Genomic DNA, 27436 nt, shown 5'->3' with positions numbered 1-27436 from the left:
AGGGAGACGCAGACACTCCTCCTGTCCCCCGCCCCAGGTCCCAGGGCTTTGGCTCCTACCGTCCCCATCCAGGAGGGCTGGGCCGGCGGCAGGTGACTGAAAGGCGTGGAGGAGAAAGGCCAGCTGCGTGGGGGCGTGGGCCCCGGCAAGTGCACTCCTCAGCCAATCAGCGGCCTGCCTAGCCGGTGGATTCGGTTACAAGCCCCGGATCACCCCATACTCCAGCCTCCTTCCTACTCCTCCCAAAGCTCCATTCATTGGTGCCGCAGCACCGGCTCGGCTGGGCACCGCTTCCGCTCCGCGGCCGCAGAGTTGCTGCCTCGTGGGCCCACCAGGGTAGGCTTCCCGAGGGCTTTGTCTGGCTGCGCCAGGGCAGGATGGGGGTTCTGGTGGCACTGTTGGGGGTGCTGAGCTTCCTGGGGGTGGCTCCGGGAGGCTCCCCTACCCTCCACTTGCACAGCACCTCCTGCCACTTGGCCAGGCCCACCGCCAGCATCCCTTTGGGGTCCCTGAGCTTCCTGGGCAAGGATGTCCAGGGACTAGCTCTGTTCCATGCCCGCTGGGATGGGCACGGGAGATTGCAGGTGTGCAGCCGGCAGGATGAGCCAGAGCTCACTGCAGCCTTCCGTGCACTCTGTGCTGGTGAGCTCACCCGGGGCTCCTTCATCCACACCCCTGGACCTGAGCTGCAGAGAGCCCTGGCCATCCTTCAGAGCCAGTGGGAGGCCTGCCAAGGGCCTGCTGAGAGTCCAGCAGGGACCAGGGAGAAGCGAGCAGCAGGGCAGAGTGGAGCGCCTGGCATCCGGCACCAGCGGGTGAAGAGGGGCTGGACTATGCCTGGCACGCTGTGGTGTGGAGTCGGGGACTCTGCCGGGAACTCCACGGAGCTGGGTGAGACCTCGGGGTGTGGACTGGGGGGCTGGTGGGGGAGGAAGCGCAGGCTTTAGCCCTGGCATCCACTCTCCCAGGCTGCGTGTCCTGAGGGAGCGACTTAGCTTCTCTGAATCTCAGTTTCCTTATCTGGAAAATGTGCGCGCATGCTCAGTCATGTCCGACTCTTTGCAACCCCATAGACTAGCCCGCCAGGCTCCTCTGTCCCGCCAGGTTCCTCTGTCCATGGGATTCTCCTGGCAAGAATATTGGAGTGGGTTGCTGTTTCCTCCTCCAGGGGATTTTCCCGACCCAGGGATCGAACCCGTGTCTACCGCATGGCAAGCTGATTCCTTACTGCTGAGCCACCAGGGAAACCTTCTGTAAAATGGGGTGACCATAAACCTCATCGTGGGGTGCTCAAATGAGGTTATAGATGGGAAATGTCCTACTCACATCTGGGAGCCATCATCAATCACCATCTGAGGGTGGGGGTTGGCTGGGGCTGGCTGTCCAGGTTGCTGCTGCTGCTGCTGCTAAGTCGCTTTAGTCGTGTCCGACTCTGTGCAACCCCATAGATGGCAGTCCACCAGGCTCCCCCGTCCCTGGGATTCTCCAGGCAAGAACACTGGAATGAGTTGACATTTCCTTCTCCAATGCATGAAAGTGAAAAGTGAAAGTGAAGTCACTCAGTCGTGTCCGACTCTTAGCGACCCCATGGACTGCGCCCATGGGTTGGGCTGAGCCAAAAAGCCATTACCCAAGAGGAGGATTTATGGTCTCAGAATGCCCAGCCAACTGGACGAGGAGACCCAAAGGCTTCGGTTCAAATCCCAGCTCAGCCCTTCCAAGCTGAATGAGTCACTTCCCCTCTCTGAACCTGGACAGTAAAAGTGACAGCTCCCTCCCAGGCCTGCTGTGTGCTGGGGTGGGAAGTGCCAGACGTTTGGAAGATGCTCAGCAAAGGGCGTTATAGCTCGGGAGGTGGAAAGCATGCATGGCTTTTTTGCACTTCTCGGTACAGCTGTCTGCGCTTACGTGCAGAGGGCTGGGGGAGGACTTGGCGCTTACACTGGAGCAGGTTGGCATCCTGACAATGCCTCACTGCACCAGCAAGGTTGCACCCTACTGTTTGCCTTCCCATCTCACACACATTCGGAACTTTGGAGTTTCACTTGGGGTGCGAGCCTGAGAACTCTAGAGGCAGACACCTGTTCACCTGAGGAAGATTTTTCCATGGACAAGGGCTCCTGGGTGGGCTGCCTGGCACTTGGCATTGCCCAGCATAGGCTGTACCTGGGTGTTCTCTTCAAGTGTTGGAACCGTGAGTCCCACAGAGGCTGACACAGAGGTGTCTCTGCTCCCGACACCACGTGGGCAGAGCTGGCATGTGGTGCCCAGGGTCCTGGGACCGCTGAGCCAGTGCTCCCTTTGCTCCCTGCAGGGGTCTTCCAGGGCCCTGACCTCTGCTGCCAGGAACATGACCACTGCCCCCAGACGGTCTCGCCCTTCCAGTACAACTACGGCATCCGGAACTACCGATTCCACACCATCTCCCACTGCAGCTGTGATGCCAGGTTAGTTAGCGGTGGGCAGGGAGGGCTGGGAGCTCAGGGTGGGGTTACCCAGTTACTGGGTGCAGAGTCTGGGCTCCAGAGGGTCCCAAAGGATCAGCCAGCCAGACTCCCCTGTGCAGTGGGAAAGCTGAGGTTTAACAGGATGTGGGATTCTTGGACCTCACGTCACCTGGCTGGTAGTGGTGGCTGGGTGGCCTGGGAGAGGAGCCAGGTAGCCCTCTCAGGTCCGGGGACTGAGCGCCGGCTCTGGGGCAGGTTCCAGCAGTGCCTGCAGAACCAGTGGGACTCCGTCTCCGACATCGTGGGCGTGGTCTTCTTCAACGTGCTAGCAATCCCCTGCTTTGTGCTGGAGGAGCAGGAGGCCTGTGTGGAGTGGTACTGGTGGGGCGGGTATGTTGGTTCCCCTTTTGACCCCCTTCCCAGCCAGGGTGGGGGAGCTGGGGCTCCAAGGCTGGGGGGGAGGCCTGTCTGTATGTCCGTCCTCCAGGGAACCATGTCTCGTCCTGTCCTCCCTGTCCTCTCCTCGGGGAGGGGGTGGGGGCCCCAGGACACAGACATTCCCTGGTGCCCCGTACAACCCAGTGGGCTATGGGCTGAGGGAATGGGACTGGCAGAGCCCCGATCTCCATGGAGATGAGCCTGGGGCCCTCTGGGAGGGATGATTCTGGGTGACCAATGCCACCATGTGCTGCCTCCCAGGTGTAGAAGGTACGGCTCTGTGTCCCTCGCTCGTCTCCAGCCCAGGACACTCTACAATGCCTCTTGGAGCTCCCCTGCCACCCCGTCAAGTCCCAGCCCCCAGAACACAGCCCCCAGCCAGCCTCGGCTGATGCAGCATCCTCAGAAGTGGCCATCACAGCAGAAAGAGTCTAGGCACCCCAGTCAAGCCAAGGCCACAGCCCTCCAGGCACCTGCGGCCTCCCCTGGGCCTGCCATGCTCCCCAGAGTCCAGTCGGAGGTCACCAATCCAGGTCTCCAGGGGCCTCAGGGTGGCTTAAAACCTCAGGGTGAGTGCAGAACCTAACCTAGCTTTGGGGGCGCCTGAGGTAAAGAGGAGCCTCTGTGTGGGGTTGGGGACACCCTGTGTTATTTCCTTTCCTGCTCTGAACTTCCAGCGACTCCCAACTTCACCCATCAAATCACACTACAGCCAGAGGGATTTTCATAAGCTGCAATCTTGACCAGGGGATTCCCCGCTGAGCCCCCTCCACGGTGTTCCAGCACCCAGGGGTCTTTGGGTGCTGGTCCTGCAAACCCTACTCCCCAGTCAAAATTCCACCTGCACAAACTGGATTTGTTTCCTCTGAAGCCACTTGCTCTCTCCCGCCACTGGGCCTTTGCGTATGTCACTCCTGTTCCCTGGGGCATTCTCCCTGAGTCTTCCTCCTTCAGCGTCAGCTTAGCAGCCTCTGCCTCCAGGAAACCTTTTCTGAGCACTCTTACCTTTCTGGGCTTCCCCCATGGCAGCACTGCTCTGTGTGTGTGTGTGTGTGTGTGTGTGTGTGTGTGTGTGCGTCTCCTCTACGTGTGAAGCACTCTGAGAGCACAGAGGACAGATGAAGGGACACTGTGTGTGTGGGACTGAGCCTGTGCCAGAGGGCAGCGGGCACCAGTGAGACCTCGATGTGGGGCGGGGCTCCCCTCACCACTGCCCCTGCCCCCAGGCGTCCGCCAGGCCTGCCGCAGCTTCCGCCGCCTGGACCGGTGTGAGCATCAGATCGGGCCCCAGGAGACCAAGTTCCAGCTGTTCAACAGCGCCCGGGACCCCCTCTTCCACTGCAATTGCACACGCCGGTGAGGCCTGCTCGCACCCCTGGGGGATGGGCTGCCTGTTGCCAGCCACTGGGAAGGGACTCCAGGCTGGAAAGGCCCTGCCCTAGTCTGAACCTGCCTCTGCCCTCAGGCTGGCCCGCTTCCTGAGGCTCCACAACCCACCTGTGGGCGCCATCATGCATCAGGAGCTGCTGGGCATGACCTGCTTCAAACTGGCCCCTCCGCTGGACTGTGCTGAGGTCAAAGAGTAGGTGATGGCAGGGCCAGGAGGGACGGGGGTCTTCTCCAAGGGGGTGGGTTGCCTCTCCCCTTTTTATGCACCTGGGCTGAGAGGGCGATGGAGCGGGTCAAGGGCCCACATAGGTTGCATCTCAGCTCCGTCTTCTACTTCCTGTGTGATCTTGCCAGCTGAATCCCCTGTCCATACCTCCATTTTGTTACCTGTGAAATGGAGGTAGACACCAGGGCATGTTGTGTGTGATGTATGTAGGCAAGGCCTGCAGAACAGCTAGTGAAGCACCTCCTGAACTCTTCCTCCTAAGCCACAGTATCATTTCGATTCTGATCCTCAAAACCAACTCCTTGTTTCTTTTCCTATTTCATATGTAGGGAAACTGAGGCTCAGTGGCCCAGGTTTCTGCAGTCATCTAGGGTAGAACCCCGGCCTCTAGGTACCAGATTAGGTTTATTCTGCCCCCTGCTAAGTATAACCACTCCCCACCCCAGCCCCATCCTTGCTCCTCTCTGGGCCTTGGTTGCCCTGTGTGCAGAGCAGGGTGGGTTTCTTGCCAGCTATGACCCCCTGTCCCCCTCTTCTGTCCCCACAGCTGTTCCAGTGACCCCAGGGCCATCAGAGTGGCAGCTCAGCACCTGCGGCGACTTCAGCAGAGGCGACGCCAGCTCCAGGGGTCAGGCACACACCACAGGCAGGCAAGGCCTTCAGAGCACCCAAAGGCCCCCACATCATTCTACGACCGGTGCCTGCAGCTGACCCAGGGAGCCAGAGGACCCAAAGGGCAGCAGAAACCCTGGAACCAGTGACCTCACTTCTTGTTCTCCTGGGCACTAGATCGGACCCAGGGCTTTGCTGGGCCCTGGGAAGGGGGCAGGTCTCAGCTTTCCCTCCATTGTGAGACTGAAGCATGGACAGGCTCTTGTGGACAGACAGAGGGCCCCATGGGTAGGGTTGGGGACGGCCAAGGCCCAAATGCTGGACCATGTCTCCTGCTGTGCTGGGTGATCTTGGGCTGGTGACACAACCTCTCTGTGCTTGGATGTGGTATTCAGGAGGCTCATTCTGCTGCCCCAGGCTTGGGCCTTCCCAGGGAGTTAACAACCAGATGGGAAAGAGGAGAGGGTAACATTGCAGAAGCCCCAGGAGGTACCAGGAGGAGGTACACATATGTCCATGTTGTGAAATTAACACACGTCTCAAAAGAGTTGTCCAGGAAAACCCCAGAGCCTGCCTGCTGAGGTCTGGGGGCAGAGGGTGGTGAAGGAGGGATGTCACAGAAGTGCCTGTGTCTGAATACAGGATGGGGGAGCTAGAGAGGGGCTTCTTAACTCCCCTCTTCCTCAAGGGACCCCTTCTATTAACAGCTGCTATGCCCTTCCCAGCCCAACCCTGGCCCATTCTTTCTGCCCTAAACCTAAATTCAGATCTTCCTTATGCCCTTGGGCAAGAGACCTCCTTCACTCTGAGCCTTAGTTTCCTCCTCTGAGAAAGAGGGATGTAGACAGGAGCTACCTCATAGGGTTGTTGAGGATTAAGTGAACCAATTCCCAGACAGCACTCAGCACCCAGTAAATGTTCTCTCCCTCCAACACCCAGCCAAACTGCACTTAAGACAACTGATTTGCAAAGGTTCATAGCACCTCTTGAAGGCTTCAGTTTGCTCATCTGTGAAATGGGGCTAAGAACTGCACTGAACTCAGTGCCACAACTCAGGCTTATGGTGCTGATTAAAGGAGATGGCATGTGTAATGTATACAGCTGGTGCCTAGTCATTGTCAGACCTGTCATCCTCTCGCCTCTGTAGTCCTTTCCTCCGACCACCTGCTCCCCACCCCAGACTGCTAGCAAGTTAGGAAGGAGTCGGGAGTGAAGCTGGAGAATTTAATTCCTAAACAATGACCTCTGGGTTTGCTCCGCCCCCCATCCCAGATGGGGGCCAGGATAGGGCTTTGCTGATTGTCACAGTTGAGGTGCCAGGACTGAGTTTGAGGGACCACCCCTGGCCAGAACAGAGTGGCAGGTGCAGATCAAGCTGGAGCAGCAGCCGGTGGGAGGCAGGTGGGTTTGCAGAAGACTGAGGCAGAGTGGGGGACCCCTGGGCCCGCCCGCCCACCCCACCCTCAGGGCCCCAGGCCCCCCTCCTCTAGCCCCTGCCGACCCTGGGGGCTGGGAGACAGGCTGCCGGAGGAGGCCAGGGCCTCCCGATCAGGTCCCCAGCAGCCACCCCCACCGGGGTCTACAGTCTCTAGGCGCAAGGCAGGCAGCAAGCCCAGGCTTCGAGGCACAGATGGCGGGAAGGCCCAGGCCCCCGGCAGCCCAGGAGGCCCCTCCTCACTGCTGCCCCGGCTGCCACCGTTGCCGGCCCCGTCAGGGGCTGCCCGGGGCAGGCGGCGGCTCTGGGGCGAGGGGCTTCGGCTGGTGCCCCGGCGCTCCCGGGACGAGGGCCGCAGGGCAAGGGTGGGGAAGCGAGCCAGGCCTGGGCTCCTGCTGCGGTGCCGCTTGGACTTGCCGGGGCTGGGGCTGCGGGACTTGGGTGCCAGCAGCTCCAGGGTGCTGTCATCCTCATCCTCCGAGCTGGTGCCCGAGCTGTCTGTGCTGCTGCTGGTCGGCTCCGAGGTAGGCAGCGAGATCTGGGGGCGGGGAGCAAGGCTGCTCACTGGGGTGCCCCTCTCCCTAACAGGCTGTGGAGGCCTCTGGGAACCCCTCCCGCCCTCCCCGTTGGCAGGCCCAGGAAGGTCAGGCTACTGAAGAGCTCACAGAGAACGCAGAGGCGCTAGAGGATCTGAACAGTCTTCTGGCGCCACCTCCCCACCCCCAGCCTCAAACCCTGCAGCCAGGACCACTCACCTGGAAGGGCTCAGTGACACCGATGAGGATGCCGTGGGTGTGGCTGTAATAACCTAGAATGAAGTCTCCGTGGCCTTTGGGCAGTGACTCCTCACTGAAGGTCACCTGGTGGGTCGGGAGGTTTAGGTCCAGGTTGGGGTGAGGGAGGCAGCCTCAGGACCCCTGAAACGGAATCCTGAGCCCCCAAGGGCAATGAGGGCTTCCTCCCACTCTCCCTCCCCTTAAATACCTGGTAGGAAAAGAAAAAAAAAAAAAATACCTGGTAGGCGCTCCCGTCCACATCCTCGTGTTTGGCCCAGACATAAGCCACGTAGTCCTTGCAGTGACGGAAACCCACCTGGGGCGAGAGCAATCAGGATCGTGACCCGTAACGGTGACCCTAGCAGCCTCCCTGGGTGACATAAAACTCTGGAGAAGTCCTGTATGGGTCCCTGGCTGCCCCTTCAGGCCCCAAGTTCCCTCCCCGATCTGCTGACCGCCCCTGCCCTTCTCACCCGGTACAAGCCAATCCAGTCCCAGGAGCTGCGGGCGAACACCGTCTCTATGCGGTACCTCACCACGGCTTGCTCCGGCCGCGCCCACTCGTCTGCCACCTCCAGCCGCACCAGAGGCACGTCGTCTCTGAAAGCAAACTGCCCAGGGGCAGGGGGCAACATCAGGGGAGACCCTCTAGCATTCTCTGCACCTAGAGCCCTTGGGCCTCAGTCGGCACAGTTAGGCTGAGATGAAGGGCCTTTGAGGCCGCTGCACCGACTGGGAAACAGGAGGAGGAGCAGGTCCAGGATAAATGCTAGGCTCCCCGCCTCCCAGCTTAGGGCTCCTTTTGTCCTTAGCCTCCGTGAGGAGTGAATGAGAACACAGTTTTGACCCTTGGTAGACTGTGGGTTTGGCCCTGGCATGCAGTGTGACCTGGGGTAAATTTCTTGACCTCTCTGAATACCTGGGCTCCTGTCTGTAAACTCTGATGGATCACATTTAACTCTTGGGGTTGCTCTGCAGATTCAGAGAGATACCATGTAAAGCATCCTATAAACGTCTCAATATACAGTAGGTGCTCAATGAATGACTCACTTATATGCTAACAAGAGACAGGTAAAGTCCCATGATGCCCTGGATATCCTGGGGTAAACTGAACACCCCTGAGCCGGCAAGTAGAGCTCTGGGGAGAAGCCTGAAGACCTTCTGGGCTCTGCTACTAACCTGCTCATGACCTCAGGTAAGTCCCAAGACACCCTAAGTGAGACTCAGCTTCCCCACCCGTACTAAGGCACCATTATGAACCTTGTTTGTTACCAGTCCGTGGAGACAAATGATAACCATGAGTCTCCTCTTCCAAGGGTCACCCCGGGTTGATCGGGGGGTCACCATGGGGATGAGGTTGCTGGGGTGGTAGGCGGCCAGGGTGCTGGCTCCATCTCTGTCCCTCGGGGAAGGACTCAGGGGGTGCCAGCCTCAGGCTTTCGTTGGCTCCCCTGTTTATCTGGTCTCCACTTTCTTCCCCACCTTATCTTCTAAGCCAAGCTGCTTCAGAAGAAACCAGCACCTCCTCTCCCTGCCCCTGGGTTCCTGACAGCAGGAACCAGGCTGGGTGGCCAGGCTGGGGTCTTGGAAACACCCTCCAGGGCCTTGCGGGGTCAAAACTCCTGCTGAGCTCTGTTCTGTGCTGCTTTGGGTAAGAGACTGAAGTTCTCTGGGGCTCTGTTTCCCTCATCAGTGAAACCAGGAGGAGAATGTGGACATCCTTGGGGCTTACCAGTACATTCAAAAGGATGACACATTGACGTATCCTACACAGCTCAGGCGCAAAGCCAGAGGAGGAGGTGAGGAGGCACTCGACAGGCAATGTTTTATAAGGGAGAGTTCTAGATAAAGAATGCAGGATAGAGCACCCACAAGGAGTGGTTCTCAAGGTGAGGTCCCTAACTGGGGATTAAACCTCACATTCAAGGCTTTTACCAAAGGTCACGGGAGGCCGGACATAGGCAGATTTCCATTCCTAGCTGAGGACACTGGCTGCTGTCCAGCCGACTGATCATATGACAAAGTTAGCTGGGAAAATATTCTCTGGCTTGCTGGGCTCCATCTTATCAGATCAAGAGAATCGGAGAGCCCAGAGTTGGGTTTCAGGGCTGGAAAGTGGGCTCCACCCTACTGTGCCGCTGAGCCTGTGTGCAACTTGGGGCTCGTGCCTACCCAACTAAGGGCCTCCGTTTTCCTGAAAAAACAAAAACAAACACAAAAAACAGAGAGTTGGATCACGTGATCTCTATGATCCAGTTCTGACATTTTGGATTTTCCCTTTTTACTGTCGCAAGTAGGGGCCTCAATCCAAACACAAAGCTAAATTTTATAGTAACTATTCAGAGTCTAGCTGTGTATTGTTTTATATCTCTACTCCCTCTCCCCACCACATATGGTAAGATGGTAAATAAATAATAAGTGAATGTGAATGAACACTACATGGCATTTGAGTATATATTTTGAGTTTGCTCGTCTTACTGTATATGTGAATTTTAACACAATTGCCCTAACCATTTCTTGGAAAAGGAGAGCTAGAAATGAATGGAAAAGATACACTCTTTGAAATCAGCCTAGCCTGGGTTCAAATCCTAACTCTTCCCTTTGTTAACCATGTGACCCTAGGAAACGGATGCTGTGTCTCTGAGCTTCAGGGTTTTTTCATCTAAAAATGGAGACCATAATCCCACTCCCAGTCTGTTATAATAAGTGGATGGTGGTGAGGGCCTGGGGTTACCCATGGGCAGTGGGATGCTGAGCTGGGCTTGGGGATGTCATGAGGGGAGGCCAGGACTCACGTGCAGGACGAACTGTGCAGCCACAGGCTTGTGGTCACTGACGGTATATTCCATGTGGCTGCGGTAGCTGTGCTGGGTCACCTGGAGCCGGTGGCTCTCCCTTCCTGAGGGGCTGGGACCTCCACCTGGAGCCTTGACCTTCCACAGGATACGGTCTGTCCAGGCTGGCTTCCGCTTCTTCGCACTGCGATGGGCAGGAGTAGCCTGAGAATCAGGGGCTGTGATTCAAGCTCCCCTGTTCCCCTTTCCTCTCCTTTATCCTTATTCCTTTATCCCCTTTATCCTGTCTCAGCCCACATCCCCACCTCTCATCCTGGGGCTGAGCTCACCTGGTATCATATTTGTTAGTACCCACGTCAAACTTGAAGGTGGGTGCAAAGTTGAGGGGCCCCTCCTGGAAGCCCTTCAGGATGGGCCAGGTGTTCTTGGCCATGTTGAGCTGCGAGGGTCCAGAAGCAGAGAATTGGACAAGAGCTTGGGCAGAGCAGGTGAGGGCAAGGACCATCGTCTAGGGTACAGGTGGTCCTAGGGCGTGTTCTGTGTGCTTGGGGTTTGGGGTGCAGGTTGCAATCCCCCACCTGGTCTTTCTCCCAGAGCTGGTGGAGCTGCTCACTATCGATGGCAAACTTGACAAAGTGCAGGTCGTAGCTCTCGATGCGGAAGTTCAGGTCTCCGAACCAGAACACGAGGCTGTTCCAGGAAGGTAAGAGGGGTGCTCAGCAGGGTCCATGGGAAGAAGAGCCCAATTCCATCTTCTCTGCCCCCATCCAACCTGACAGCGCTGGCTGCTCCCAGTGATGACATAGGGGGGTGGGTGGGTGGGTGGGTTGTCAGGTTCTGACTCCCAGCAAGGTCCTACCCCTCAGCAAATATCCATCCTGCAGGATCCATCCACTTCCCGATCAAAGTGAAGGTCACTCAGTCGTGTCCGACTCTTTGTGACCCCATGGACTATACAGTCCATGGAATTTTCCAGGCCAGAATACTGGAGTGGGTAGCCTTTCCCTTCTCCAGGGGATCTTCCCAGCCTAGGGATCGAACTCAGTTCTCCTGCATTGCAGGCGAATTCTTTACCAGCTGAGCCACAAGGGAAGCCCAAGAATATTAGAGTGGGTAGCCTATCCTTTCTCCGGAGGATCTTCCCGACCCAGGAATCAAACCGGGGTCTCCTGCATTGCAGGCGGATAAGGGACGCCCTCCCGCATTCCGGTTCCTAGACATCGTGTCTCCGCCCCCACAGGCCCCGCCTCTCCCTACAGGGCCTTTCTACCACTCCCCTTCCACTGCTGCTGCTGCTAAGTCACTTCAGTCGACTCTGTGCGACCCTATGGACAGCGGCCCAGCAGGCTCCTCTGTCCACGGGATTCTCTAGGCAAGAATACTGGAGTGGGTTGCCACTTCCTTCTCCAGCCTCTTCCCCTAGCCCCACCCAAGCTCCAAGAGGCCCATACTCGTGATCCAGGATGCCTTGAGCGCCAGGCCCCTGGAACTGCTGGAGGCTGAGGATGGTCTGGAAGTTGTCCTTGCGCTGCTCCGCTTTATCCATGTGGGCCGGCAGGTGGCAGTTCAGGAAGCACAGCATGTGCCCAAAGGCAGCCAGTCGCACACTCACTCCACCCTTGTTGCCCTGGGGAGACAGGTTGGGCGGGTCGTGGGCGGGGCTTAGGCAGGGAGGTGAGCCCTGGGGCGGGGTTTGGGGTGGGCGTGGTCAGCGGGTGTGGCTCAGGACTGGTGCAGGCTTGGAGAGGGGTGGGTTCTAAGGAAAGGAATGGAACACTAGGAAGTGGTGGGAATAGAAAGGGGCCACTCTTTGCAACCCCACGGACCGAAGCCCGCCAAGCTCCTCTGTCCATGAAAATTTCTAGGCAAGATTACTGGAGTGGGTTGACATGTCCTACTACTCCAGGGGATCTTCCCGACCCAGGGATTGAACCCTCATCTCCTGTGTCTCCTGCATTGGCAGGCGGATTCTTGACTACTTCGCCACCTAGGAAAGTTTTATAGAAAGGGGCGGGGTCTAGAAAAGGAGAGGTAGCAGTGGGTGGGGAGAGGCAGGTCTCAGAGTAAGGGGTGGAGTTTGGGGAGGGGATGTTGCCACTGCTTGGGGGCGGGGACTAATCTACAGACCCCTTAGGTCCCTGGTCTCTCCCACGTCCCTTCCACGCTCACCCAGTAGCCTCCCAGGCCAGTGCGCGTGCAGTCAGTCTGCACGTCCCTCAGGAAGGGCAGATGGTAGTACTTGGCAAACAGCAGCAAGATGACGCCCTGCATCCGCACGGTGCTCACCTGCCGCAGAGGCGAGAGGAGGCTGAGCGGCGGGACACGGCTCCCACCCCGCCCTCGCCTTTTCCGGTCCTTAAAGGTCTGCTCCTCCATCCTCCTATTTCAGGAACCCAGCCACAGAGGCTCAGCGGGCCCCACAGTGAGTCATGGCAGAGCTAGTACTGGGAAGCCAGGGGTCTCCACCTCCCAGGGGGGCAGCTGAGGGAGGCGTTACCAGCACAAAGTTGAAGGGCCCTAGAGCGTCCATGAAGAGCTCGCTCCACTGGTCCGTAAAGAGCGCGTCCTTGAGCCGCTTGTTGATCATGGAGTTCACTTCCTGCAACCTGGGGGGGGGGGGGGCGCGGAGTGGGGGGCGGATGGCGAGGCGGCGTTCGGATTGGGGGGTGCCCTAGGAACCCCTCCCACGGGCAAGGGACTGGGAGGCCCCAGGGGCTCAGGGGGGGGTCCGCTCGCCCTGTCCCCTCACCCTATGGCGATCATGTCTGCCCTGTCACTGTCATCGCTGGTGCTGCCCAGGTGGAGAAGGGACGTGACATCGTCGGGGGGCATGGCAGTGCCCACGTTCCACGTGACCACAGTGATCCTGGGGATGGGGGTACGGGAGGGGTTACTACTGGGCACCACCCCTTACCCTCAAGCTCCCTCCCACAGGGCTCTTAATGGGGAGACAAGCTGTGGGTGAATGCCCTCAGAAGGACCCACCGTGGGCCCAGGACCCCTCCCACCAGACTCTCCAGAGGAGATCAACTGAGGCAGGAGTGGGCAAGTCCCTTCCGAGGGGACTGCTGTCTTCTGAGGGTCCCAGAGTGGGTCTAACAACCCCAGGGACTCTTCCTCAGGGGGGTCAGCTGGGGCAGAGTAGGGCCCACCACCAGAGGATTGCTTGTCTCAGGGCTCAAGCCCTGGCAGCCAGCCTCTCGGGAGAAGGCCCTCACCAGAAGCCAGGGTCGCTCTTGCAGGTGGGCTGGGCTGACCAAGAGGAGGATGACGAGGTGGGTGTAGAAGAGGAGGTGGTCACCGGGACCGGAGTTTCTCTGGGCTGAAGGCTGGGACTCAGACGCTCACCAGGCCCGGCACCCTGGCTGCTAGGCCTGGGGAGGGCCATCTCAGGAGCTGGGGGGACACCTGGGGAGCGGTTGGGGGAGCGGCTGGGGGAGCGGCTGGGAGACCGGGGTGGCTTGGGCAGAGGTGGGGGCCCGGTCTGGGCTAAGGCGGCACCTGGCCGAAAGGTGGGGGACAGAAGTCCCGGGGAGCGAGTGCTAGGCTCTGGAGGACCCTGGCCCACATCCAGGGGCAGGGTCTGGGGTGGCCGGGGCAAGACAGGATCTTCAGGGCTGCTGCGGGGGACCTCGGGCCGGGCTCTGAAGGACGGGGAGACCCGAGGATCTGGGGGGGCTTGGATAAAGGATGGGGAGCTCACAGCACCAGATGCCTGAGCTGGGGCCGGGAGATGCCCTTCAGATTGAGGGGGAGGTCTAGGGGCTGGAGCGTCCCTCTGTTTAGCTGGTGTCCACCCTGTGGAGGCCAGGGCTGGTGTCACGGATGCTGGAGCCAGGACCTGTTCCTGAGATGGCGACAGAACTGGACTGGGCCCTGCGGAAGGGCTGGAGGAGGGCTGTGGGGGCTGTTTCTCAGATGTCACGGCCAGGCTCAGGCCTGAAGCAGCCAGTGCTGGCTTGGGTCCCATGGAGGCAGGTGGCACCTGCTTCTGGTCCCTGGACAATGGAGCCAGCCTAGGCACTGGGGTAGCTGAGGGAGGCCTTGGCCCAGTGGAGGCAGGCATCAGGAGCTGCCCCAGGGACGTCGGAGCCAGGACTGAGCCTGAGGTCGCAGGAGGAGGCTTCGGCCCAGCCGAGGCAGACATCACCAACTGGCCCACGGATGTTGGAGCTAGGCCGGAGCGGCGGTGGGCAGGAGCTGTTTTCTTCCCTCCAGGGGTGGACGCTGGAGCCAAGATGGGTCGGGGAGACACCAGAGCCAGCCTTGGACCCTCTGAGGAAGGTGGAACTGCTGTTCGTGGCCCCACAGGCGTCAGAGCCAACCGTGGTTCCAAGGGCACTGGGGCTGACTTCTTCGCTGGGAGCTGAAAACGTGAGTCCATCTTGTACGCGTGCGTGCTAAGTCACTCAGTCGTGTCTGACTCTTTGCGACCCCATGGACTGTAGCCCACCAGGCTCCTCTGTCCATGGAATTCTCCAGGCAAGAATACTGGAATGGGTTGCCATGCCCTCCCACAGGGGACCTTCCCCACCCAGGGATCGAACCCGCGTCTCAACGTCTCCGGCACTGGCAGGTGGGTTCTTTATCACTAGTACCACCTGGGAAACCCCCATCTTGTAGGAGCAGGCAGAGACTCAGGGTCAACCGACCCTAAGCAGTCCTCCACTCCATAGAGATCATAGCAGACTCTGTCTAGCTAGAAAAGGCATATATTTCTGAGGAAGTTCTTCCTAATTTCTCACCTCAGTCGATTCTGCTGTGAATCAGTTTCTCTTTTAAAGGAAACAGGACACGGAAACCTATCCCCTCCCTCACCTGTGATACCTCTTTCATAGATGCAGAGTTTAAAATCCCCGACTTACAGGAAGCAGAGTGTAAGCCTGGGCCTGTGGGCTCCCCTTAACCTCCTGGCTGGCATCTGCTCCCTCGCCACCCTGGAATGTTGGGGGGCTGGAGCCAGCTTCCCTGAGCACTGCCCCACTCTCCCTACAGTCCGTGCTGCTTGCCTGGCCAAGGGCTACTGATCTGACCCCCCAGGTCTGCCCACTCTGGACATCCTGGGTCCAGCCTGTTAAACAGCCCCCCTTCCTCCACTGTACCTAGGAACCCTCATGTTCTCCCCCGGCAAACATCCCCAACTCCTTGGTCATGGTCCCCTCTGTCCTCTTTACCTGTACCCAGATCCCCTGCAGGAGCAAGAGCCCTGCTGGGACTGGCTGATCCCAAGCCCAGCTCTGTGTGACCGTAGGCTAGCATTTCCCTGACTAGGGCCTCTGTCTCCCTGTCTGTAAAGTGAAGGAACCTCGTGAAGGGTCTGTGGCCACACTGATCCTGGGGAGCCCGGTCTCATCTCTCTGCATTTCTGAGCTCATTTGCTAGGATCGCATTTGAGCTCCAGGGAATTGTCCATCCTCCCAAGTGTGATTTCAACATCCAGAGCAAGTCCAGGGTTCTGTTGATCCCGGTGCCACACGTCTGTGCACAAGTTGTACCCTCTTACCCTCGTCACTTCTCCTGGGAGAGCAGGCCAGCATGTACCCTCTTCCTGTCTGGCAGTGGAGTTGGGGGCATTGGGCCCAGCAGGGAGGCCCTCTCCCTTTCCCATCTGTCCTGTTTCTGATGCCCCTGTCTCCAGAAGTCAGGATGAAGTGTCCTTTGCCAGGGAGGGCAGATGAAGGTTTGCACTCACCCTGGGGCGGCCCCATCCCTGCCTCCAGAGATGCAGTCCTGCCTGTATCCCGCGTCCTTTTCAGTTCAGAGAACCTGGAACTGTCTCCACTTCTGTCCCCAAACTCAGCTCTTTGAGGCTTGCATTTTGGGCGTCTTCCTTGGTTTCTAGTGTCCCACTCCACACCCCCCCCCAAACACTACACCGCCTCCAGTACTAACAAGTTAGACATCCCAGATGTCACAGTTTCAGTCTTCAGGGACAAGCCTCCTCATTTTGCATTGGCTCAGAGAAGACAAGCAACTTGCCCAAGGTCACACAGCAAAGCTGAAGCATGGCTGGGTCCCCTGATACCCAGTTCAGGGCTCTTCCGTAGGTTCCTGGAGATGGCTAACTCCATCTCTCTCTGGGCGTCTCATCGCTACCTCCTCAGACCCTAGGGTACCCTGTTTGCCCAGTCCCTGCTTGGTGGGCAGAGGAGAATGCCAGCCCCTCAGTTGGGGGCACCAAGGTGCCTGCAATGTGTGTGGGGTATGGGACCAAGGATCAGGAATGGGGGAGACTAGCTTTAGGGGTCTTACCTTGGAAGGTGCCCCAGTTTGTGAAATCCCATGGGGCATGGGCAGGGGGCCCAAGCCAGCCCGGGTCCCTGGCCTCCTGCTGCCACCGTCGCCCCGGCCCTCCATGTCTGCAGCCCAGGCAGCCCCAGGTTCCCTCCCGGCTCCAGCTCCAGCTCCTCCGCTCCCGGGAACCAGTGATGTCATCAGTCGGTTCAACCTGCTGAGAATTTAAAGGCACAGGCACCCACTTTCCAACCTAGAGGTGGTCGGGCAAGGTGGCCTACCCCCTGGGGACTGGCTGCTGAACCTGGAATGGTCTTGGTAGGAGAGGAAAGGGTGGGGAGTGGGCCCATGGGCCTGGCACAGGTCCCAGCATAGTGGAAGCTCTCTTCTTGTTTTCACCCTCCTTCCAGTAGGCCTGGCCAGCCCTTGCTCAAGGGAGGGGCGCTGACATACCTGAGGGTAAGGTAACTCAAAGGTCAGCCCCCTCTCCAGGGCCTCGGAGACACCGGGGGTCCTGGCCCTGATCCTGTGGCCTTCCTGACTCCCTGCCAACTCAGGGCTTGCCTTGGCCCCCACCTTTGCCCCATTTTCAGGCCCTGGTGCCTGGCCCCCTTCCTGGTTCTATCTTTCCCATCCCAGAGCCAGACACTCAGGCTCCAGCAACTGGAGCCCTTTTGCCATCTCAGCCTCAACACCGGCCCCTCCTCTTCTGTAGACACCTTCCCACCTGTCCCCACAGCTCCCCTCAGCTTTCCTTCTCCAGGACTCACTGGGTGTGGCTTGGGAGAGGGACTTTCTCAAGGTCATCTGGTGAGCTGGGGAGGTCCTCTGAGTCTCAGAGAGGACAGAGAGCTGCCTCTGTGACCCACAAGAGCCAGTTGGGGTTTCTGGGGGAAGGGGACTAGGGTGGAGAACAGCCAAGCGGTGGGAAACAGATGGTGAGAGGGTCAAAAACAGGCCTGGGAACTTCTTTGGCCAGGACCCAGCACAGGGCCTTGTCTCTCCCACACCTAGGGAAGTGTTGGCTGCGTGCATGGACCAATCAATCAATGAGAAGTGTGAACGAGTGACAAGCTTCAGATCTGGGTGGATATGGCTGTGGGCTCTGCTTCTGCCTCTTCCCTACTCTCCCTCTTGTCTGCTAAGCAGTCCCTGAAATCTCAGTTCCTCCAGAACTGCTAGCTTGCTTAGAAAGGAGTGCTCTCCCTCCGTTTAGGCAGAAAATGCTCGGTTTTGCACCCAGAGCTCCTTGCTGGCCACCAGTGCCCTCTGTGTCCTCATGGGCCCTTGTGGCCCCCTGCAAAAAGGTCATGTGGACAGATGCCCCCTTCCCCTCTCCTGGATGGGCTTCCCATCTCTGCTTAACTGTCTCTGGTCTAGTCTGAGTTTGGGCCCAGTGTCTTCGTGAGGCTGGAATTTGAAGAGGCAGAGACCCAGGCTGCAGTAGGGTCCTGGGGTAGAAAGGTTGTCTTTGGATGGTGATGAGGGAGGTGACAACAGTGGTGACTGCAGGGGTGGAGAGGAAACTGCACATAATTATGACGATGGAAGGGGAGGACCGGCAGTGATGGGATGGATAATGTGATAGAAGGGATAGTGGAGGTGATGGTCATGGCAACGGTAGAGGTAACAGCAAAGCTGGGTGATGGTGGAGGTGGCAGAAGGAAGAGATGCTGATAAGGGTGATGGTAAAAGTGGAGGAGAGACGTGGGCAGGAGAGGCGTTGGGGGTGTTACGCTGACGGAAGACGAGGCGATGGTGGAGTTGGAGGTGAAGGTGGGGTGGCAATGAGGGAAGACGTGAGTGTGGAGATGGTGGTGGTGATGCTCAGGCCGCTAGAAATGGAAAGGAATTTGGAACCGACCCTGCCTAGCCCTCTGACTTCTATTTTACAGATGAGAAAACTTAGGCCCTCAGGAGTAGTTGGCTTCTGCTGCAACCCTGGAAGTGATAGAGGACAGATCTGGGTCCCAGGAACCAGTCCTAAGGCTCAGCCACCAGGGCTGATACAGGAACATCAATGCCTTTGAAAAGCCAGGCAAATGTCAGGCAAATAAGCATGCACAGGGGTCCTCTGCAGGGTCTCCACCATCTCTCAGATCATGCAGAGGACTCTGTTTCTGGCTCTGCCACTGACCGACCTGGAGAGTCGCTCAGATTCTGAGTATAATGCAGACTCAAAGCAGGAGCTACCTGCTAAGGTTGCTGTGAGAATTCAACCGTATAATACATATGAAGGGTTTAGCACAGAGCCTGGCACAGGTAGGGCTTGCCAGGTGGCTCAATGGTGAAGAACCCACCTGCAGTGCAGGAGAAGCAGGCTCAGTCCCTGGGCTGGGAAGATGCCCTGGAGGAGGGAACAGCAGCCCACTCCAGTATTCTTGCTTGTAATATCCCATGGAAAGAGGACCCAGGCGGGCTACAGTTCATAGGGTAACAAAGAGTCAGAAACGACCCAGTGACAAAATAGCAGCAGCAACAGCCGGCACGAGCAAGCTCTCAGTGAAGGTAGCTGCCCTGGAGTTAGCATCGCCACCACCACCACCACCATCTCTAACCTGCACATTTGGTGGATGACGAAACAGACCCCGCATAGTTGTCTTCCTGGGGAGGGGAAGGAAAAGAGGCTCTGAGACCCAGACATGGCCTTGCCATGGGAAGGGGGCGGGGGGCGGACCCCGGCTGAGAAAGGAACAGGGTAAAAGCTATATTTGAGCTCCTGGCGTGATGACTAAGGAGGTTGATAACAGGCTCCGGGGCTCAGGGCGGCAGGCTGGGGGCAGCTGCCAGGGAGAACCGCCCCCCTGGAGACGGCTGTCTCCGGAGGCACCTCGTGGCTCCCAGCTCCCATCCTTCACTCCTGGGGGTAGGGGGCGGTGTTCCAAGGCAGAGAGTACATCTCGTCCCGCCCCCCTGGGAATCTTAGTGTTCCCCTCTAGGCTGTTTGGGTCAGGGACAGGAAAGGAGGTGGCTGATGCATTAGCTCAGTCACTCCATAGTAACCCTGTGAGATTGGTAATCAGATCCCCATTTGACAGAGGAAGAAGTCCCCCTAGGGATTACCCAGCCAGGAGGGGACAGGGCATGCAGTTCTCAGGTAGATGGTGGACAATTCTCCCCTACACAGGTTCCCATTGAACCCTTTCATTTTTTAGAAAAAAAAAAAAAAAAGATTCAGCCATATTAGTTGTAAAAATTTGTTTGTTATTCATTTTGGCTGTGCTGAGTGTTGCTGCGCGGGCTTCTCTATAGTTGTGGTGGGCTCTAGAACACACAGGTTTCAGTAGTTGTGGCTCCCAGGCCTAGTTCGCCCCTCCCCACCACACCCATCCCCTCATCCTGGCATGTGGGATCTTCCCTGACCAGGGATCGAACTGTGTCTGCTGACCTGGCAGGCAGATCCTTTATCACTGAGCCACCAGGGAAGCCGTGAACCCATTCTTTGGAGGAGAATCTGTGTTGCCAAACTGAAAAGGGAAGAAACGCCCTGGGAAGCAGAGAGAGAAGCAGGTGCAAAGATAGAGTGTGCCAGGCTCTGGCTGGGAAAGGATGGACACGTGCCCGCATGGCCCTTTGGCTCAGAGTAAATCCCCCGGAAGCAGGGAAGGGAGGGAGAGACTTTCTTCTTCCTCTTCCTCAATCCACCTCCCAGGGTACCTGAGGATGGTAATGGTACAGAAGAGTCTGTCCACCTTTGGTTCGCTCCCTGGTCACCTGACCCAGGCCCACTGTGAGGAAGGCCACTAGCTGAGGAATTATTTGAGATGTAGAGGATGCTACAGAGTACGGTGGGAAGGTGGACAAGGTAAGCATCAGGGAGGGCTTCCTGGAGGAGGAAGCATACTGGGCTTGGAGCATTTCTCCTCCCAAGGCTTCACTCCTGAGTTACCTACTGGTACCGAGTACCACATGTTATATTACTGTCCCCTCTGGGGGAGGTGGCATCCTCACTTCCCACCCTGGCCCTCAAAAAGGGGTTCTAGGAGGAAGAGTGACTTTCCCAAGGTCACACAGCTGGGGCCCAGCTCAAGCATCCATCCTCTCTCTCCTCAATTCCCCCTCCTCCCAGGCAGCCTGGCACTGCTGTCAGCTGCTTTGAAGTGAGCGGCTATTTTTATTCTGGTGCGAGGGGATCTCGGGCAGCAAAGCCATGTAGGTTAGAAGGCTCTAGGACAACCGGCTTCTGCAGGCAAGGAGAGGTTTAAAGCAGCAGCGGAAGATTGCCTGGGGGCCCTTCTTTCCTGCAATGCTGACCTGCCCTTGGCTCCCAGGTCTCCGGAAACGTCTTTATCAGAGCTCAGAACAGAGCACAGAGCCAGACTAAATCCTAGCCCTGATCCCAGGTCCAGCTTGAGCCCAATCTGGTGTTAACTGAGCCCCGATCCCACACTAAGAATGAGCCTCTGCCCCATCTCTAGATTGAGCCCTGACTGTGTCTGGTCAAGTACTGAGCCTGATCCAAGCCTGATTAAGCCTGATTCCAACTTGAGGCCTCTATTCTGGACCCAGATCCAGCCCTGATCCTAGCTTAAGACTGAGCCACAGTCACAGACTGAACTCTAACCTTGGTCCAGGCTAATCTTTGGTTTTAGACTGAGTCCCAAGTCCAGGTGTAGATTGAGGTCCGAGTCTGGTCATTAACTGAACCTGGTGGCAGGCTGAGTCTTGAACCCGGTCACACGCTGAACCCCGGTCTCAGACTGAGCCCTGACCCTTGGTCACACAGCTCCGGTCACACAACTGTGTACTGAACTTAGTGCACAAAGGCTGACCGCTGAACTTAGTCACTGAGACCAAATCCCCATCACTGACTGAGCCTGGACTCCAGCCCCAGCCTCAGTTCTGAATGTGGCCATAGGCTAAGAACTGACCCAGACCTTGTCTGAGCCTGGCATTGTCACAGTCTAAACCCCAGCACCGGCCCCACCTGAGGAAGCCTGCTGGCCTAGATTCCAAACTGCCACACGGGGTGTGGATTACGAGCAGAGATCTGTTCTGGGAGAACCTGGGCCTCCTGTGGCTGCCGATGCCAGAATGTTCCCGGCACTGTTGTGGCCAGCGTCTCTACCATTGGTTCCACTAGCTGGCTAGTCAACGCTCAGCGGCTCAGGCTCTGGCCCCTCCAGAGACCACAGTGTCCAGGTTAATGCAACGAGAGTGGTTTGGTGGCACCTGTCCAGTGAACAGTGTGGGCCCACGAGGCACCGAGCTTTGGCTCTGTCAGCGGAAAAGCCACAGGCTCCATGGGGCCTCTGGCTTCAGGCAGTCTGGGGCCCTTGCTGTGGTATGGTGTGGGGTAGTGGGAACCCAAGGCTGTGACCCATTAATTTTGTAAACAAAGATTACTGTTTCTGTTCAGGTGATACATACCTACTACAGAAAAAATACTGTAAAGGAGGGAAAAAGATTCATCTATAGATTCAAGTACCAAGAGATGACCGTTCTGATTTCCTAGGCTGTTTCCTTCCAGACTTTATGTTTTGGTCTAGGCATATATATTTATATACACATATTTTATATAATTTTTTGGCTACTCTGTTGCTACCACAACATCCTTTGCAGCTCATATCCTTGACGGCTTTCAGGAATGGATCCCAAACAGTGAAGTCAGGGAGCGTTCCCATTCTCCAGCTACTTGATTGGACCATGGATGGACCTAGTGAACATTGAGGAGACTTTTGCTGAGGGCTTTTGGGAAAGAAAGTTTGTTTTTTCTCCTGAGGAGTTTACAAAAAAAAAAAAAGATTTCCCCTTGATTAGATAGAAGTGAAGAAGTCTGTAGTGGTGGTGATTACTGCTGGCAGTCATCTTGACACCATGCAGATAACTCTGCTAAGGACAAACTGATGTTATGGAAAGCAGAATGGAAAGAGATCAGGCCTTGGTGACTTTATCAACCAGATCAAACCTCATGTGAAGCCCTCCCTCCCTGAACTATTTTGTTATTTGAACCAACAGATTCCGTTTATTGTTTAAGCCCATTTAACTTGCGGTTTCTGTGACTTGCAACCTGGAACATCACAATTCCCAACTGATATTACTGTTTTAGAGCTTAAAAAAAAAATTAACACCATAACTGTGAACACTCTACATGTCATTCAACACCATGCCACATCATTTTAAACAACTGCTTGATTCTTCTTTGCGACCCTATGGACTATATAGTTCATGGAATTCTCCAGGCCAGAATAGTGGAGTGGGTAGCCTTTCCCTTCTCCAGGGGATTTTCCCAACCCAGGGATTGAACCCAGGTCTTCTGCATTGCAGGAGAATTCTTTACCAGCTGAGCCACCAGGGAAGCCCAAGAATACTGGAGTGGGTAGCATCTCCCTTCTCCGGGGGATCTTCCCTGCATTGAACCAGGGTCTCCTGCATTGCAGGCAGATTCTTTACCAACTGAGCTATCAGGGAATCCCAACCTAAGCAAGTACCAGCATTTACTTTTCTCATCCCCTGCTGTGACATGCTTCTGTCCAAGCTCATTTTTCACCATTGTAAACAGTGTCTTGATAAATATCTTAACCTAACCATTGATTCCCTCTCTCAAGATTACTTTGGGTCAAATTCTGAGATGTGTAATACTGGGTAGAAAAAATATTTTTAGGGTTTTGATTTAATGTGTCAAGTTGCCTTTCAGAAAGCTTGGATGAATTCCCACTTTCACAGCAGTAAACAGAGTGTTAGACATAGCCTATCATTTCAATAATCTGGATAGAGCCAATTATATTTACTGTGTCCTCATGTATTTATAGATAATGAATATTAAATAACAGCCCTAAGCCTGTTATATCTTCACAATCAAGTCAGTGAATGGGAGGTAACGATATGAGGTTCAGTGTCTATGGCCCATCATACTTTTAGGGGCCCACAAAAATGTTTTAATTTTAATTTTTGTTTTAAGTCGGAAGAAAAAAAATGAATAAATAATAATGAACCTAGCCTGGATTATATTCATTTCTTTTAAAATCAAAGCAGTTGTAAAATTCAATTAAAAAATATTTATCTAGCTGTATCACGTGGCATCTTCCTTGCGATCACATGGGAACTCTCCTTGGGGCAGCAGGCTCTCTAGTGGTTTAGGGTTTAGTTGTCAGGATTGAACTTGTTCTGTCTTTAATTACAAAGCAGATTCTTAACCAACGGACCACCAGGGAAGTCCCTCCAATTTCTAATATAAGATATTTTAATAAAGGAAGGGGCCCAGGAAGGCAAAACTACCTAGCATCCGTGAAAGCCATAACGCAGCCTTGGCTGGATGTTGAGGAGAATTCTGAGTTCCAGTCCAGATTCGGTGGCAAAAAGCACTTCGACCAGTGTACAGTGTCTGCCTTAGGCTTGAAGAGGGGAAGTCACATCCTGATCGAGCCGTCTTTGTCTTGGTGACATGAACACGGGAATGTTTTGGGTTCAAATCCAAGATCTACAACTTAATCGGTTTACCTTTCTGAGCCTGTTTCCTAACTTGTAGAAAGGAGATCATTGGGCCTTTTTGAGGTGCTGTGCGGGTACTGTTCTAAAGAGCTCTCTCATGTGTTGCTGCTGCTGCTAAGTCGCTTCAGTTCAGTCCGACTCTGTGCGACCCCATAGACGGCAGCCCACCAGGCTCCCCCGTCCCTGGGATTCTCCAGGCAAGAACACTGGAGTGGGTTGCCATTTCCTTCTCTAATGCATGAGAATGAAAAGTGAAAGTGAAGTCGCTAAGTCGTGTCCGACTCTTAGCGACCCCATGGACCGCAGCCCACGAGGCTCCTCCATCCATGGGATTTTCTAGGCAAGAGTACTGGAGTGGGGTGCCATCGCCTTCTCAGCTCTCATGTGTATCAACCCCTTTATCCTCCCAGCTCCGACGTAATATTCCCATCGCCATAATGTTTGCTAAGGAAATTGAAATCCAGATCGGAATCTCATCTAGAGAAGTAAAAAAAAAAAAAAACCAACACACAAGCAAGGATTCTCCAGGCCTTAGTTTCCCCATCTTCCAGTCGGGTGCCTGACCCAGAAACTCCGGTGCCCGTGCGCATCCCGCCTGCGCCCTCTGCCGGCGTGCTGGGGCACTGTCTGGACGCATCCAGTCGGAGCATCCATCCTGTGGGTCAGCAGAGGGAGGGTGGACACTGTTGGGACCCGGAAAGTAAAGGGCTGAGGGCCAGAGAGGAGCCCAAACCCTGCCGGGAGCGCGCGGGCTGCCCCCACGCAGGTCCTGGGCGGAGACCGAGAGCAGGAGGCGTGGTCCCTAACGGGGCGGGACCTCCAGCGGAGACCCGGCCAGCTCTCCGGGCCAGACGTGGCGCAGTGGCCGGGCGGTTCACCTCCAGCTTGCGGATCATCTTCGGCCGGGTTTCAATGCACCTCCCGCTGCCTCCGCCGCCGCTGCTGCTCCTCCTCGCGGCAGTCGCGGCCGCCACCACCACCTTCCGGCCCGACTGGAACCGTCTACAAGGCCTGGCCCGAGCCCGGGTAGAGGTGAGTGCGGCGGCCCCCCAGCCTAGGGACCACCGCCCCTAAACCCCGTGACTCCTTAACTTTGCAATCACTGCCCGTTCTGGCACAGGACTTTCCCGACTCCCTCGTTCCCCTCGGAGCCGGGACTGTCCCTCCCACTTCCCAGACCCAGAACGCCCCAGCACCCACCATGGAAGCCCCAGACACCCGATCTTGCGGCCTGGAAATCTGAACCCCTCCCTAGCGCCCCATCTGGCCGGACAATGGGCCCCCGACACATTGGCTGTGTCCCCTAACTTCTGGCTAGTGACTCTCCCAAATCTGCCTTCTGGAGCCCAACTTCCCACCCCCCCACCCCCCCCATTCCTCTTTTTTCCTGGAATTCCTCCCCACCCCAGTTCCGGTTGGTCTCTCTCCCTTTCCCCGGAAGGGAGGGATGACCTTCTGGGAGCCTCCCTGCCACGCGGGGCAGGGGGCTGGGAACTGCCTCGCTGCCTTACCAACACTTGTTCCTCAGGAATCCCTCCACCCTCCCCTGCCAGGGAATGCCCCGCCAAAGTCCCTGTCTGGTGTGTGACTTGGATGGTCACAGACCCTCTCTGGGCTTTAGGTTTCTCCCTGAAAAAAAAAGGGGGGGGCAGTGGGGGGTGGAGGGGGAGGAAAAAGAAGGACTGAGGACAAGAATGGTAGTCCTAGGGTCTGGACTCCCGTTGGGAGCTAGCTCCCCTTCAGGGAGTATGGGGAGGGGCCTCTCGGGGAAGCAACCAGATGGTCTGCAGGGCTAGGCCGCAGGTGGCAGGGAGGGCCGGCTCTGCGTGGGCTGAGGCAGGGACCAGATGGTAGGCGTCTCTAATGGGGCCTCCCAAGGAAGTTCTGAGATGTTTCCTTCTGGTCGGCCTCCACCCTGAGATTCTTGGGGCTACAGGGGAGTAGGGTGATCATTTCTCTTGGGTCAACCTGGCACTAGTGGTAAAGAATCCACCTGCCAATGCAGGAGACGCAAGAGATGAGGGTTCGATCCCTGGGTTGGGAGGATCCCCTGGAGAAGGGAATGGCAACCCACTCCAGTATTCTTGCCTGGAGAATCCTATGGACAGAGGGGCCTGGCGGGCTACAGTCCACAGGGTTGCAAAGAGCCGGGCATGACTGAAGTGACTTTAGCACAGAGGCACAACCGTCAGTAAGATGTGCAGGCCAGAGCTCCAAGGCTGGTAAGTGCCCTCAGGCCTCTGGCTTCGCTCCTCCTGTCCTCTGGCTTCGCTCCTCCTGTCCTCTGGTGTGGTTAGGCCTCAGCTTCCCTATCTGCACCGAGTTCCCCTTCTGCCTCCATCTCCACATCTTCCAAACCTCTGTTCCAGGGAGTAATCCACAGCCTGACCCAGCCCAGCTGGGGGATGAGGGTGAAATGGGGGTGAGGGTAGATGTGAGAGGCTCCTGACCTATCCCATTTTGTCCCCCTCCAGACATGTGGAGGATGACAGCTTAATCGCCTGAAGGAGGTGAGTTTGAAGGAAGGGGTCCTCAGCTCTGTCCTCCCTGAGTCTTCTGAGGGGTGGGCAGCATGGTCCCAGTGACTGGATGGGGGAGGGTCCCTGGGCTGGGAGTCACGAGCCTGCGCCTGACTTGCTCTGTGACCCTGGGCTTCAGTGTTGGTACCTGGAAGGGGTTGGGGCCTGATGCTCTGGTTCCTCCACAGGTGAAGGCCTTCGTCACCCAGGACATCCCACTCTAGTATCCTCCTTCTGTTCTGGGGGAGGGAGGAGAGGGAGGGGATCTTCCAGAATCTCCTTCCGCTTGACTTCACCGAGAGAGATGATGAGCGGTTTTCATCTGACAAGTGGGGCTGATTGAGAGTGAGCTGCCCCGTGAATTCCGAGGTGGTCTTGGGGTTGGCAAGAGAAAATGATTAGGTATGACCGGCACAGACCCAAGAACAGAGAGGAGGCCCTCTTTTTTGAACCCTAATTTCCTCATGTGTAAATGAGAATCCTGCCCTACCTGGGCAGACCAAGTAGTGTCCACATCGACAAGGCCCCCGGGAGATCCCACCTGCCTCTGCCCATCACTATCCGCCTTAACACGGTCTGCAGCCACAACCTGGTGATGAAACACCTGCCGGGGGCCGACCCAGAGCTCGTGTTGCTCGGCCACCGCTTTGAGGAACTGGAGGTGAGGCCTGGGGAGGCGGGAGGGGGGCGGGGGAGGCGGGGCGGGAGGCGGGGCCCGGAGCCCTGACCCCCGCCCCTCTCCGGCTTCAGCGAATTCCACTCAGCGACATGACCCGCGAGGAGATCAACGCGCTGGTGCAGGAGCTCGGCTTCTACCGCAAGGCGTCGCCCGACGAGCCTGTGCCCCCGGAGTACCTTCGGGCGCCCGCTAGGCCCGCCGGAGACGCTCCTGACCACTCAGACCTTTAGGTCTGGGGGCGCCACTCCCCCACCTCCCGCCTGAGCCCTGGGGACAGAATGAAGCGCTCAGCGGCCCGGGAGCACCTCCCTCGTTGAGGGCCGACGCCCCGTCCCCGAGCCGGCAGGGATGGAATTGGGGGGGGGGGTCCCTCCTAACCCCTCTCTCTTCCCTCCCCAGCTCCACTAAATTCCCTTCCGCCTTAACTGAGACTCGATTCTTTCTTTGCTGTGGCG

The 27436-nt window shown here is 57.0% G+C and overlaps 3 protein-coding genes across 6 annotated transcripts; 2 read left to right on the top strand and 1 right to left on the bottom strand.

Annotated features, from left to right (window-relative positions):
• The first annotated feature begins 267 nt into the window (after positions 1-267).
• PLA2G3 (phospholipase A2 group III) lies at positions 268-6206 on the top strand. Its single transcript, NM_001080910.3, has 7 exons — positions 268-891; positions 2315-2447; positions 2703-2837; positions 3147-3454; positions 4112-4241; positions 4351-4467; positions 5048-6206. Exons 1-7 carry the CDS (start codon positions 378-380, stop codon positions 5259-5261), a joined length of 1551 nt encoding a protein of 516 aa, NP_001074379.2. The 5' UTR covers positions 268-377; the 3' UTR covers positions 5262-6206.
• Positions 6207-6322: 116 nt separating this feature from the next.
• INPP5J (inositol polyphosphate-5-phosphatase J) lies at positions 6323-17111 on the bottom strand. Of its 3 annotated transcripts, none has more exons than XM_005218149.5 (13): positions 16371-17111; positions 13337-14484; positions 12868-12984; positions 12616-12724; positions 12288-12404; positions 11570-11745; positions 10697-10808; positions 10448-10557; positions 10119-10302; positions 7797-7934; positions 7562-7639; positions 7303-7407; positions 6323-7085 (listed from the first exon to the last, which is right to left on the bottom strand). In XM_005218149.5, the coding sequence occupies exons 1-13, from the start codon at positions 16551-16553 to the stop codon at positions 6576-6578; spliced, it is 3087 nt and encodes a 1028-aa protein (XP_005218206.2). In that variant the 5' UTR covers positions 16554-17111; the 3' UTR covers positions 6323-6575. The 3 variants fall into 3 exon arrangements, with proteins under 3 accessions (XP_005218206.2, XP_059731961.1, NP_001179295.2); NM_001192366.2 differs by having other exon boundaries at positions 6544-7085; positions 14444-14502; positions 16371-16475; XM_059875978.1 differs by lacking the exons at positions 12288-12404; positions 12616-12724; positions 12868-12984; positions 13337-14484; positions 16371-17111 and adding an exon at positions 12405-12607.
• A 7488-nt stretch (positions 17112-24599) lies between these two features.
• On the top strand, positions 24600-27406 carry SELENOM (selenoprotein M). Of its 2 annotated transcripts, NR_144761.2 has the most exons (6): positions 24600-24815; positions 25912-26005; positions 26258-26293; positions 26491-26525; positions 26885-26963; positions 27053-27406. NR_144761.2 is itself a non-coding variant. In NM_001163171.3 (5 exons), the coding sequence occupies exons 1-5, from the start codon at positions 24696-24698 to the stop codon at positions 27209-27211; spliced, it is 429 nt and encodes a 142-aa protein (NP_001156643.2). In that variant the 5' UTR covers positions 24600-24695; the 3' UTR covers positions 27212-27406. The 2 variants fall into 2 exon arrangements, 1 of the variants encoding a protein (NP_001156643.2); NM_001163171.3 differs by lacking the exon at positions 25912-26005.
• The last annotated feature ends 30 nt before the right edge of the window (positions 27407-27436 follow it).

Source organism: Bos taurus, chromosome 17 (assembly GCF_002263795.3).
Source record: "Bos taurus isolate L1 Dominette 01449 registration number 42190680 breed Hereford chromosome 17, ARS-UCD2.0, whole genome shotgun sequence".
NCBI classification, from domain to species: Eukaryota; Metazoa; Chordata; class Mammalia; order Artiodactyla; family Bovidae; genus Bos; species Bos taurus.
This window is presented reverse-complemented; position numbering and strand designations above follow the sequence as displayed.

What these genes read in the sequence shown, in the direction of transcription:
- INPP5J (XM_005218149.5), bottom strand. Translation starts at nt 16,553, where the DNA reads ATGACATCACTGGTTCCCGGGAGCGGAGGAGCTGGAGCTGGAGCCGGG. An exon ending in AAACTGGGGCACCTTCCAAG is followed by an intron (nt 14,485 to 16,370) that starts GTAAGACCCCTA and finishes TCACGTTTTCAG; the next exon opens with CTCCCAGCGAAGAAGTCAGC. An exon ending in ACTGGATTGGCTTGTACCGG is followed by an intron (nt 7,640 to 7,796) that starts GTGAGAAGGGCA and finishes CTCTCGCCCCAG; the next exon opens with GTGGGTTTCCGTCACTGCAA.
- PLA2G3 (NM_001080910.3), top strand. Translation starts at nt 378, where the DNA reads ATGGGGGTTCTGGTGGCACTGTTGGGGGTGCTGAGCTTCCTGGGGGTG. An exon ending in CACTGCAGCTGTGATGCCAG is followed by an intron (nt 2,448 to 2,702) that starts GTTAGTTAGCGG and finishes GCTCTGGGGCAG; the next exon opens with GTTCCAGCAGTGCCTGCAGA. An exon ending in GAGTGGTACTGGTGGGGCGG is followed by an intron (nt 2,838 to 3,146) that starts GTATGTTGGTTC and finishes GCTGCCTCCCAG; the next exon opens with GTGTAGAAGGTACGGCTCTG.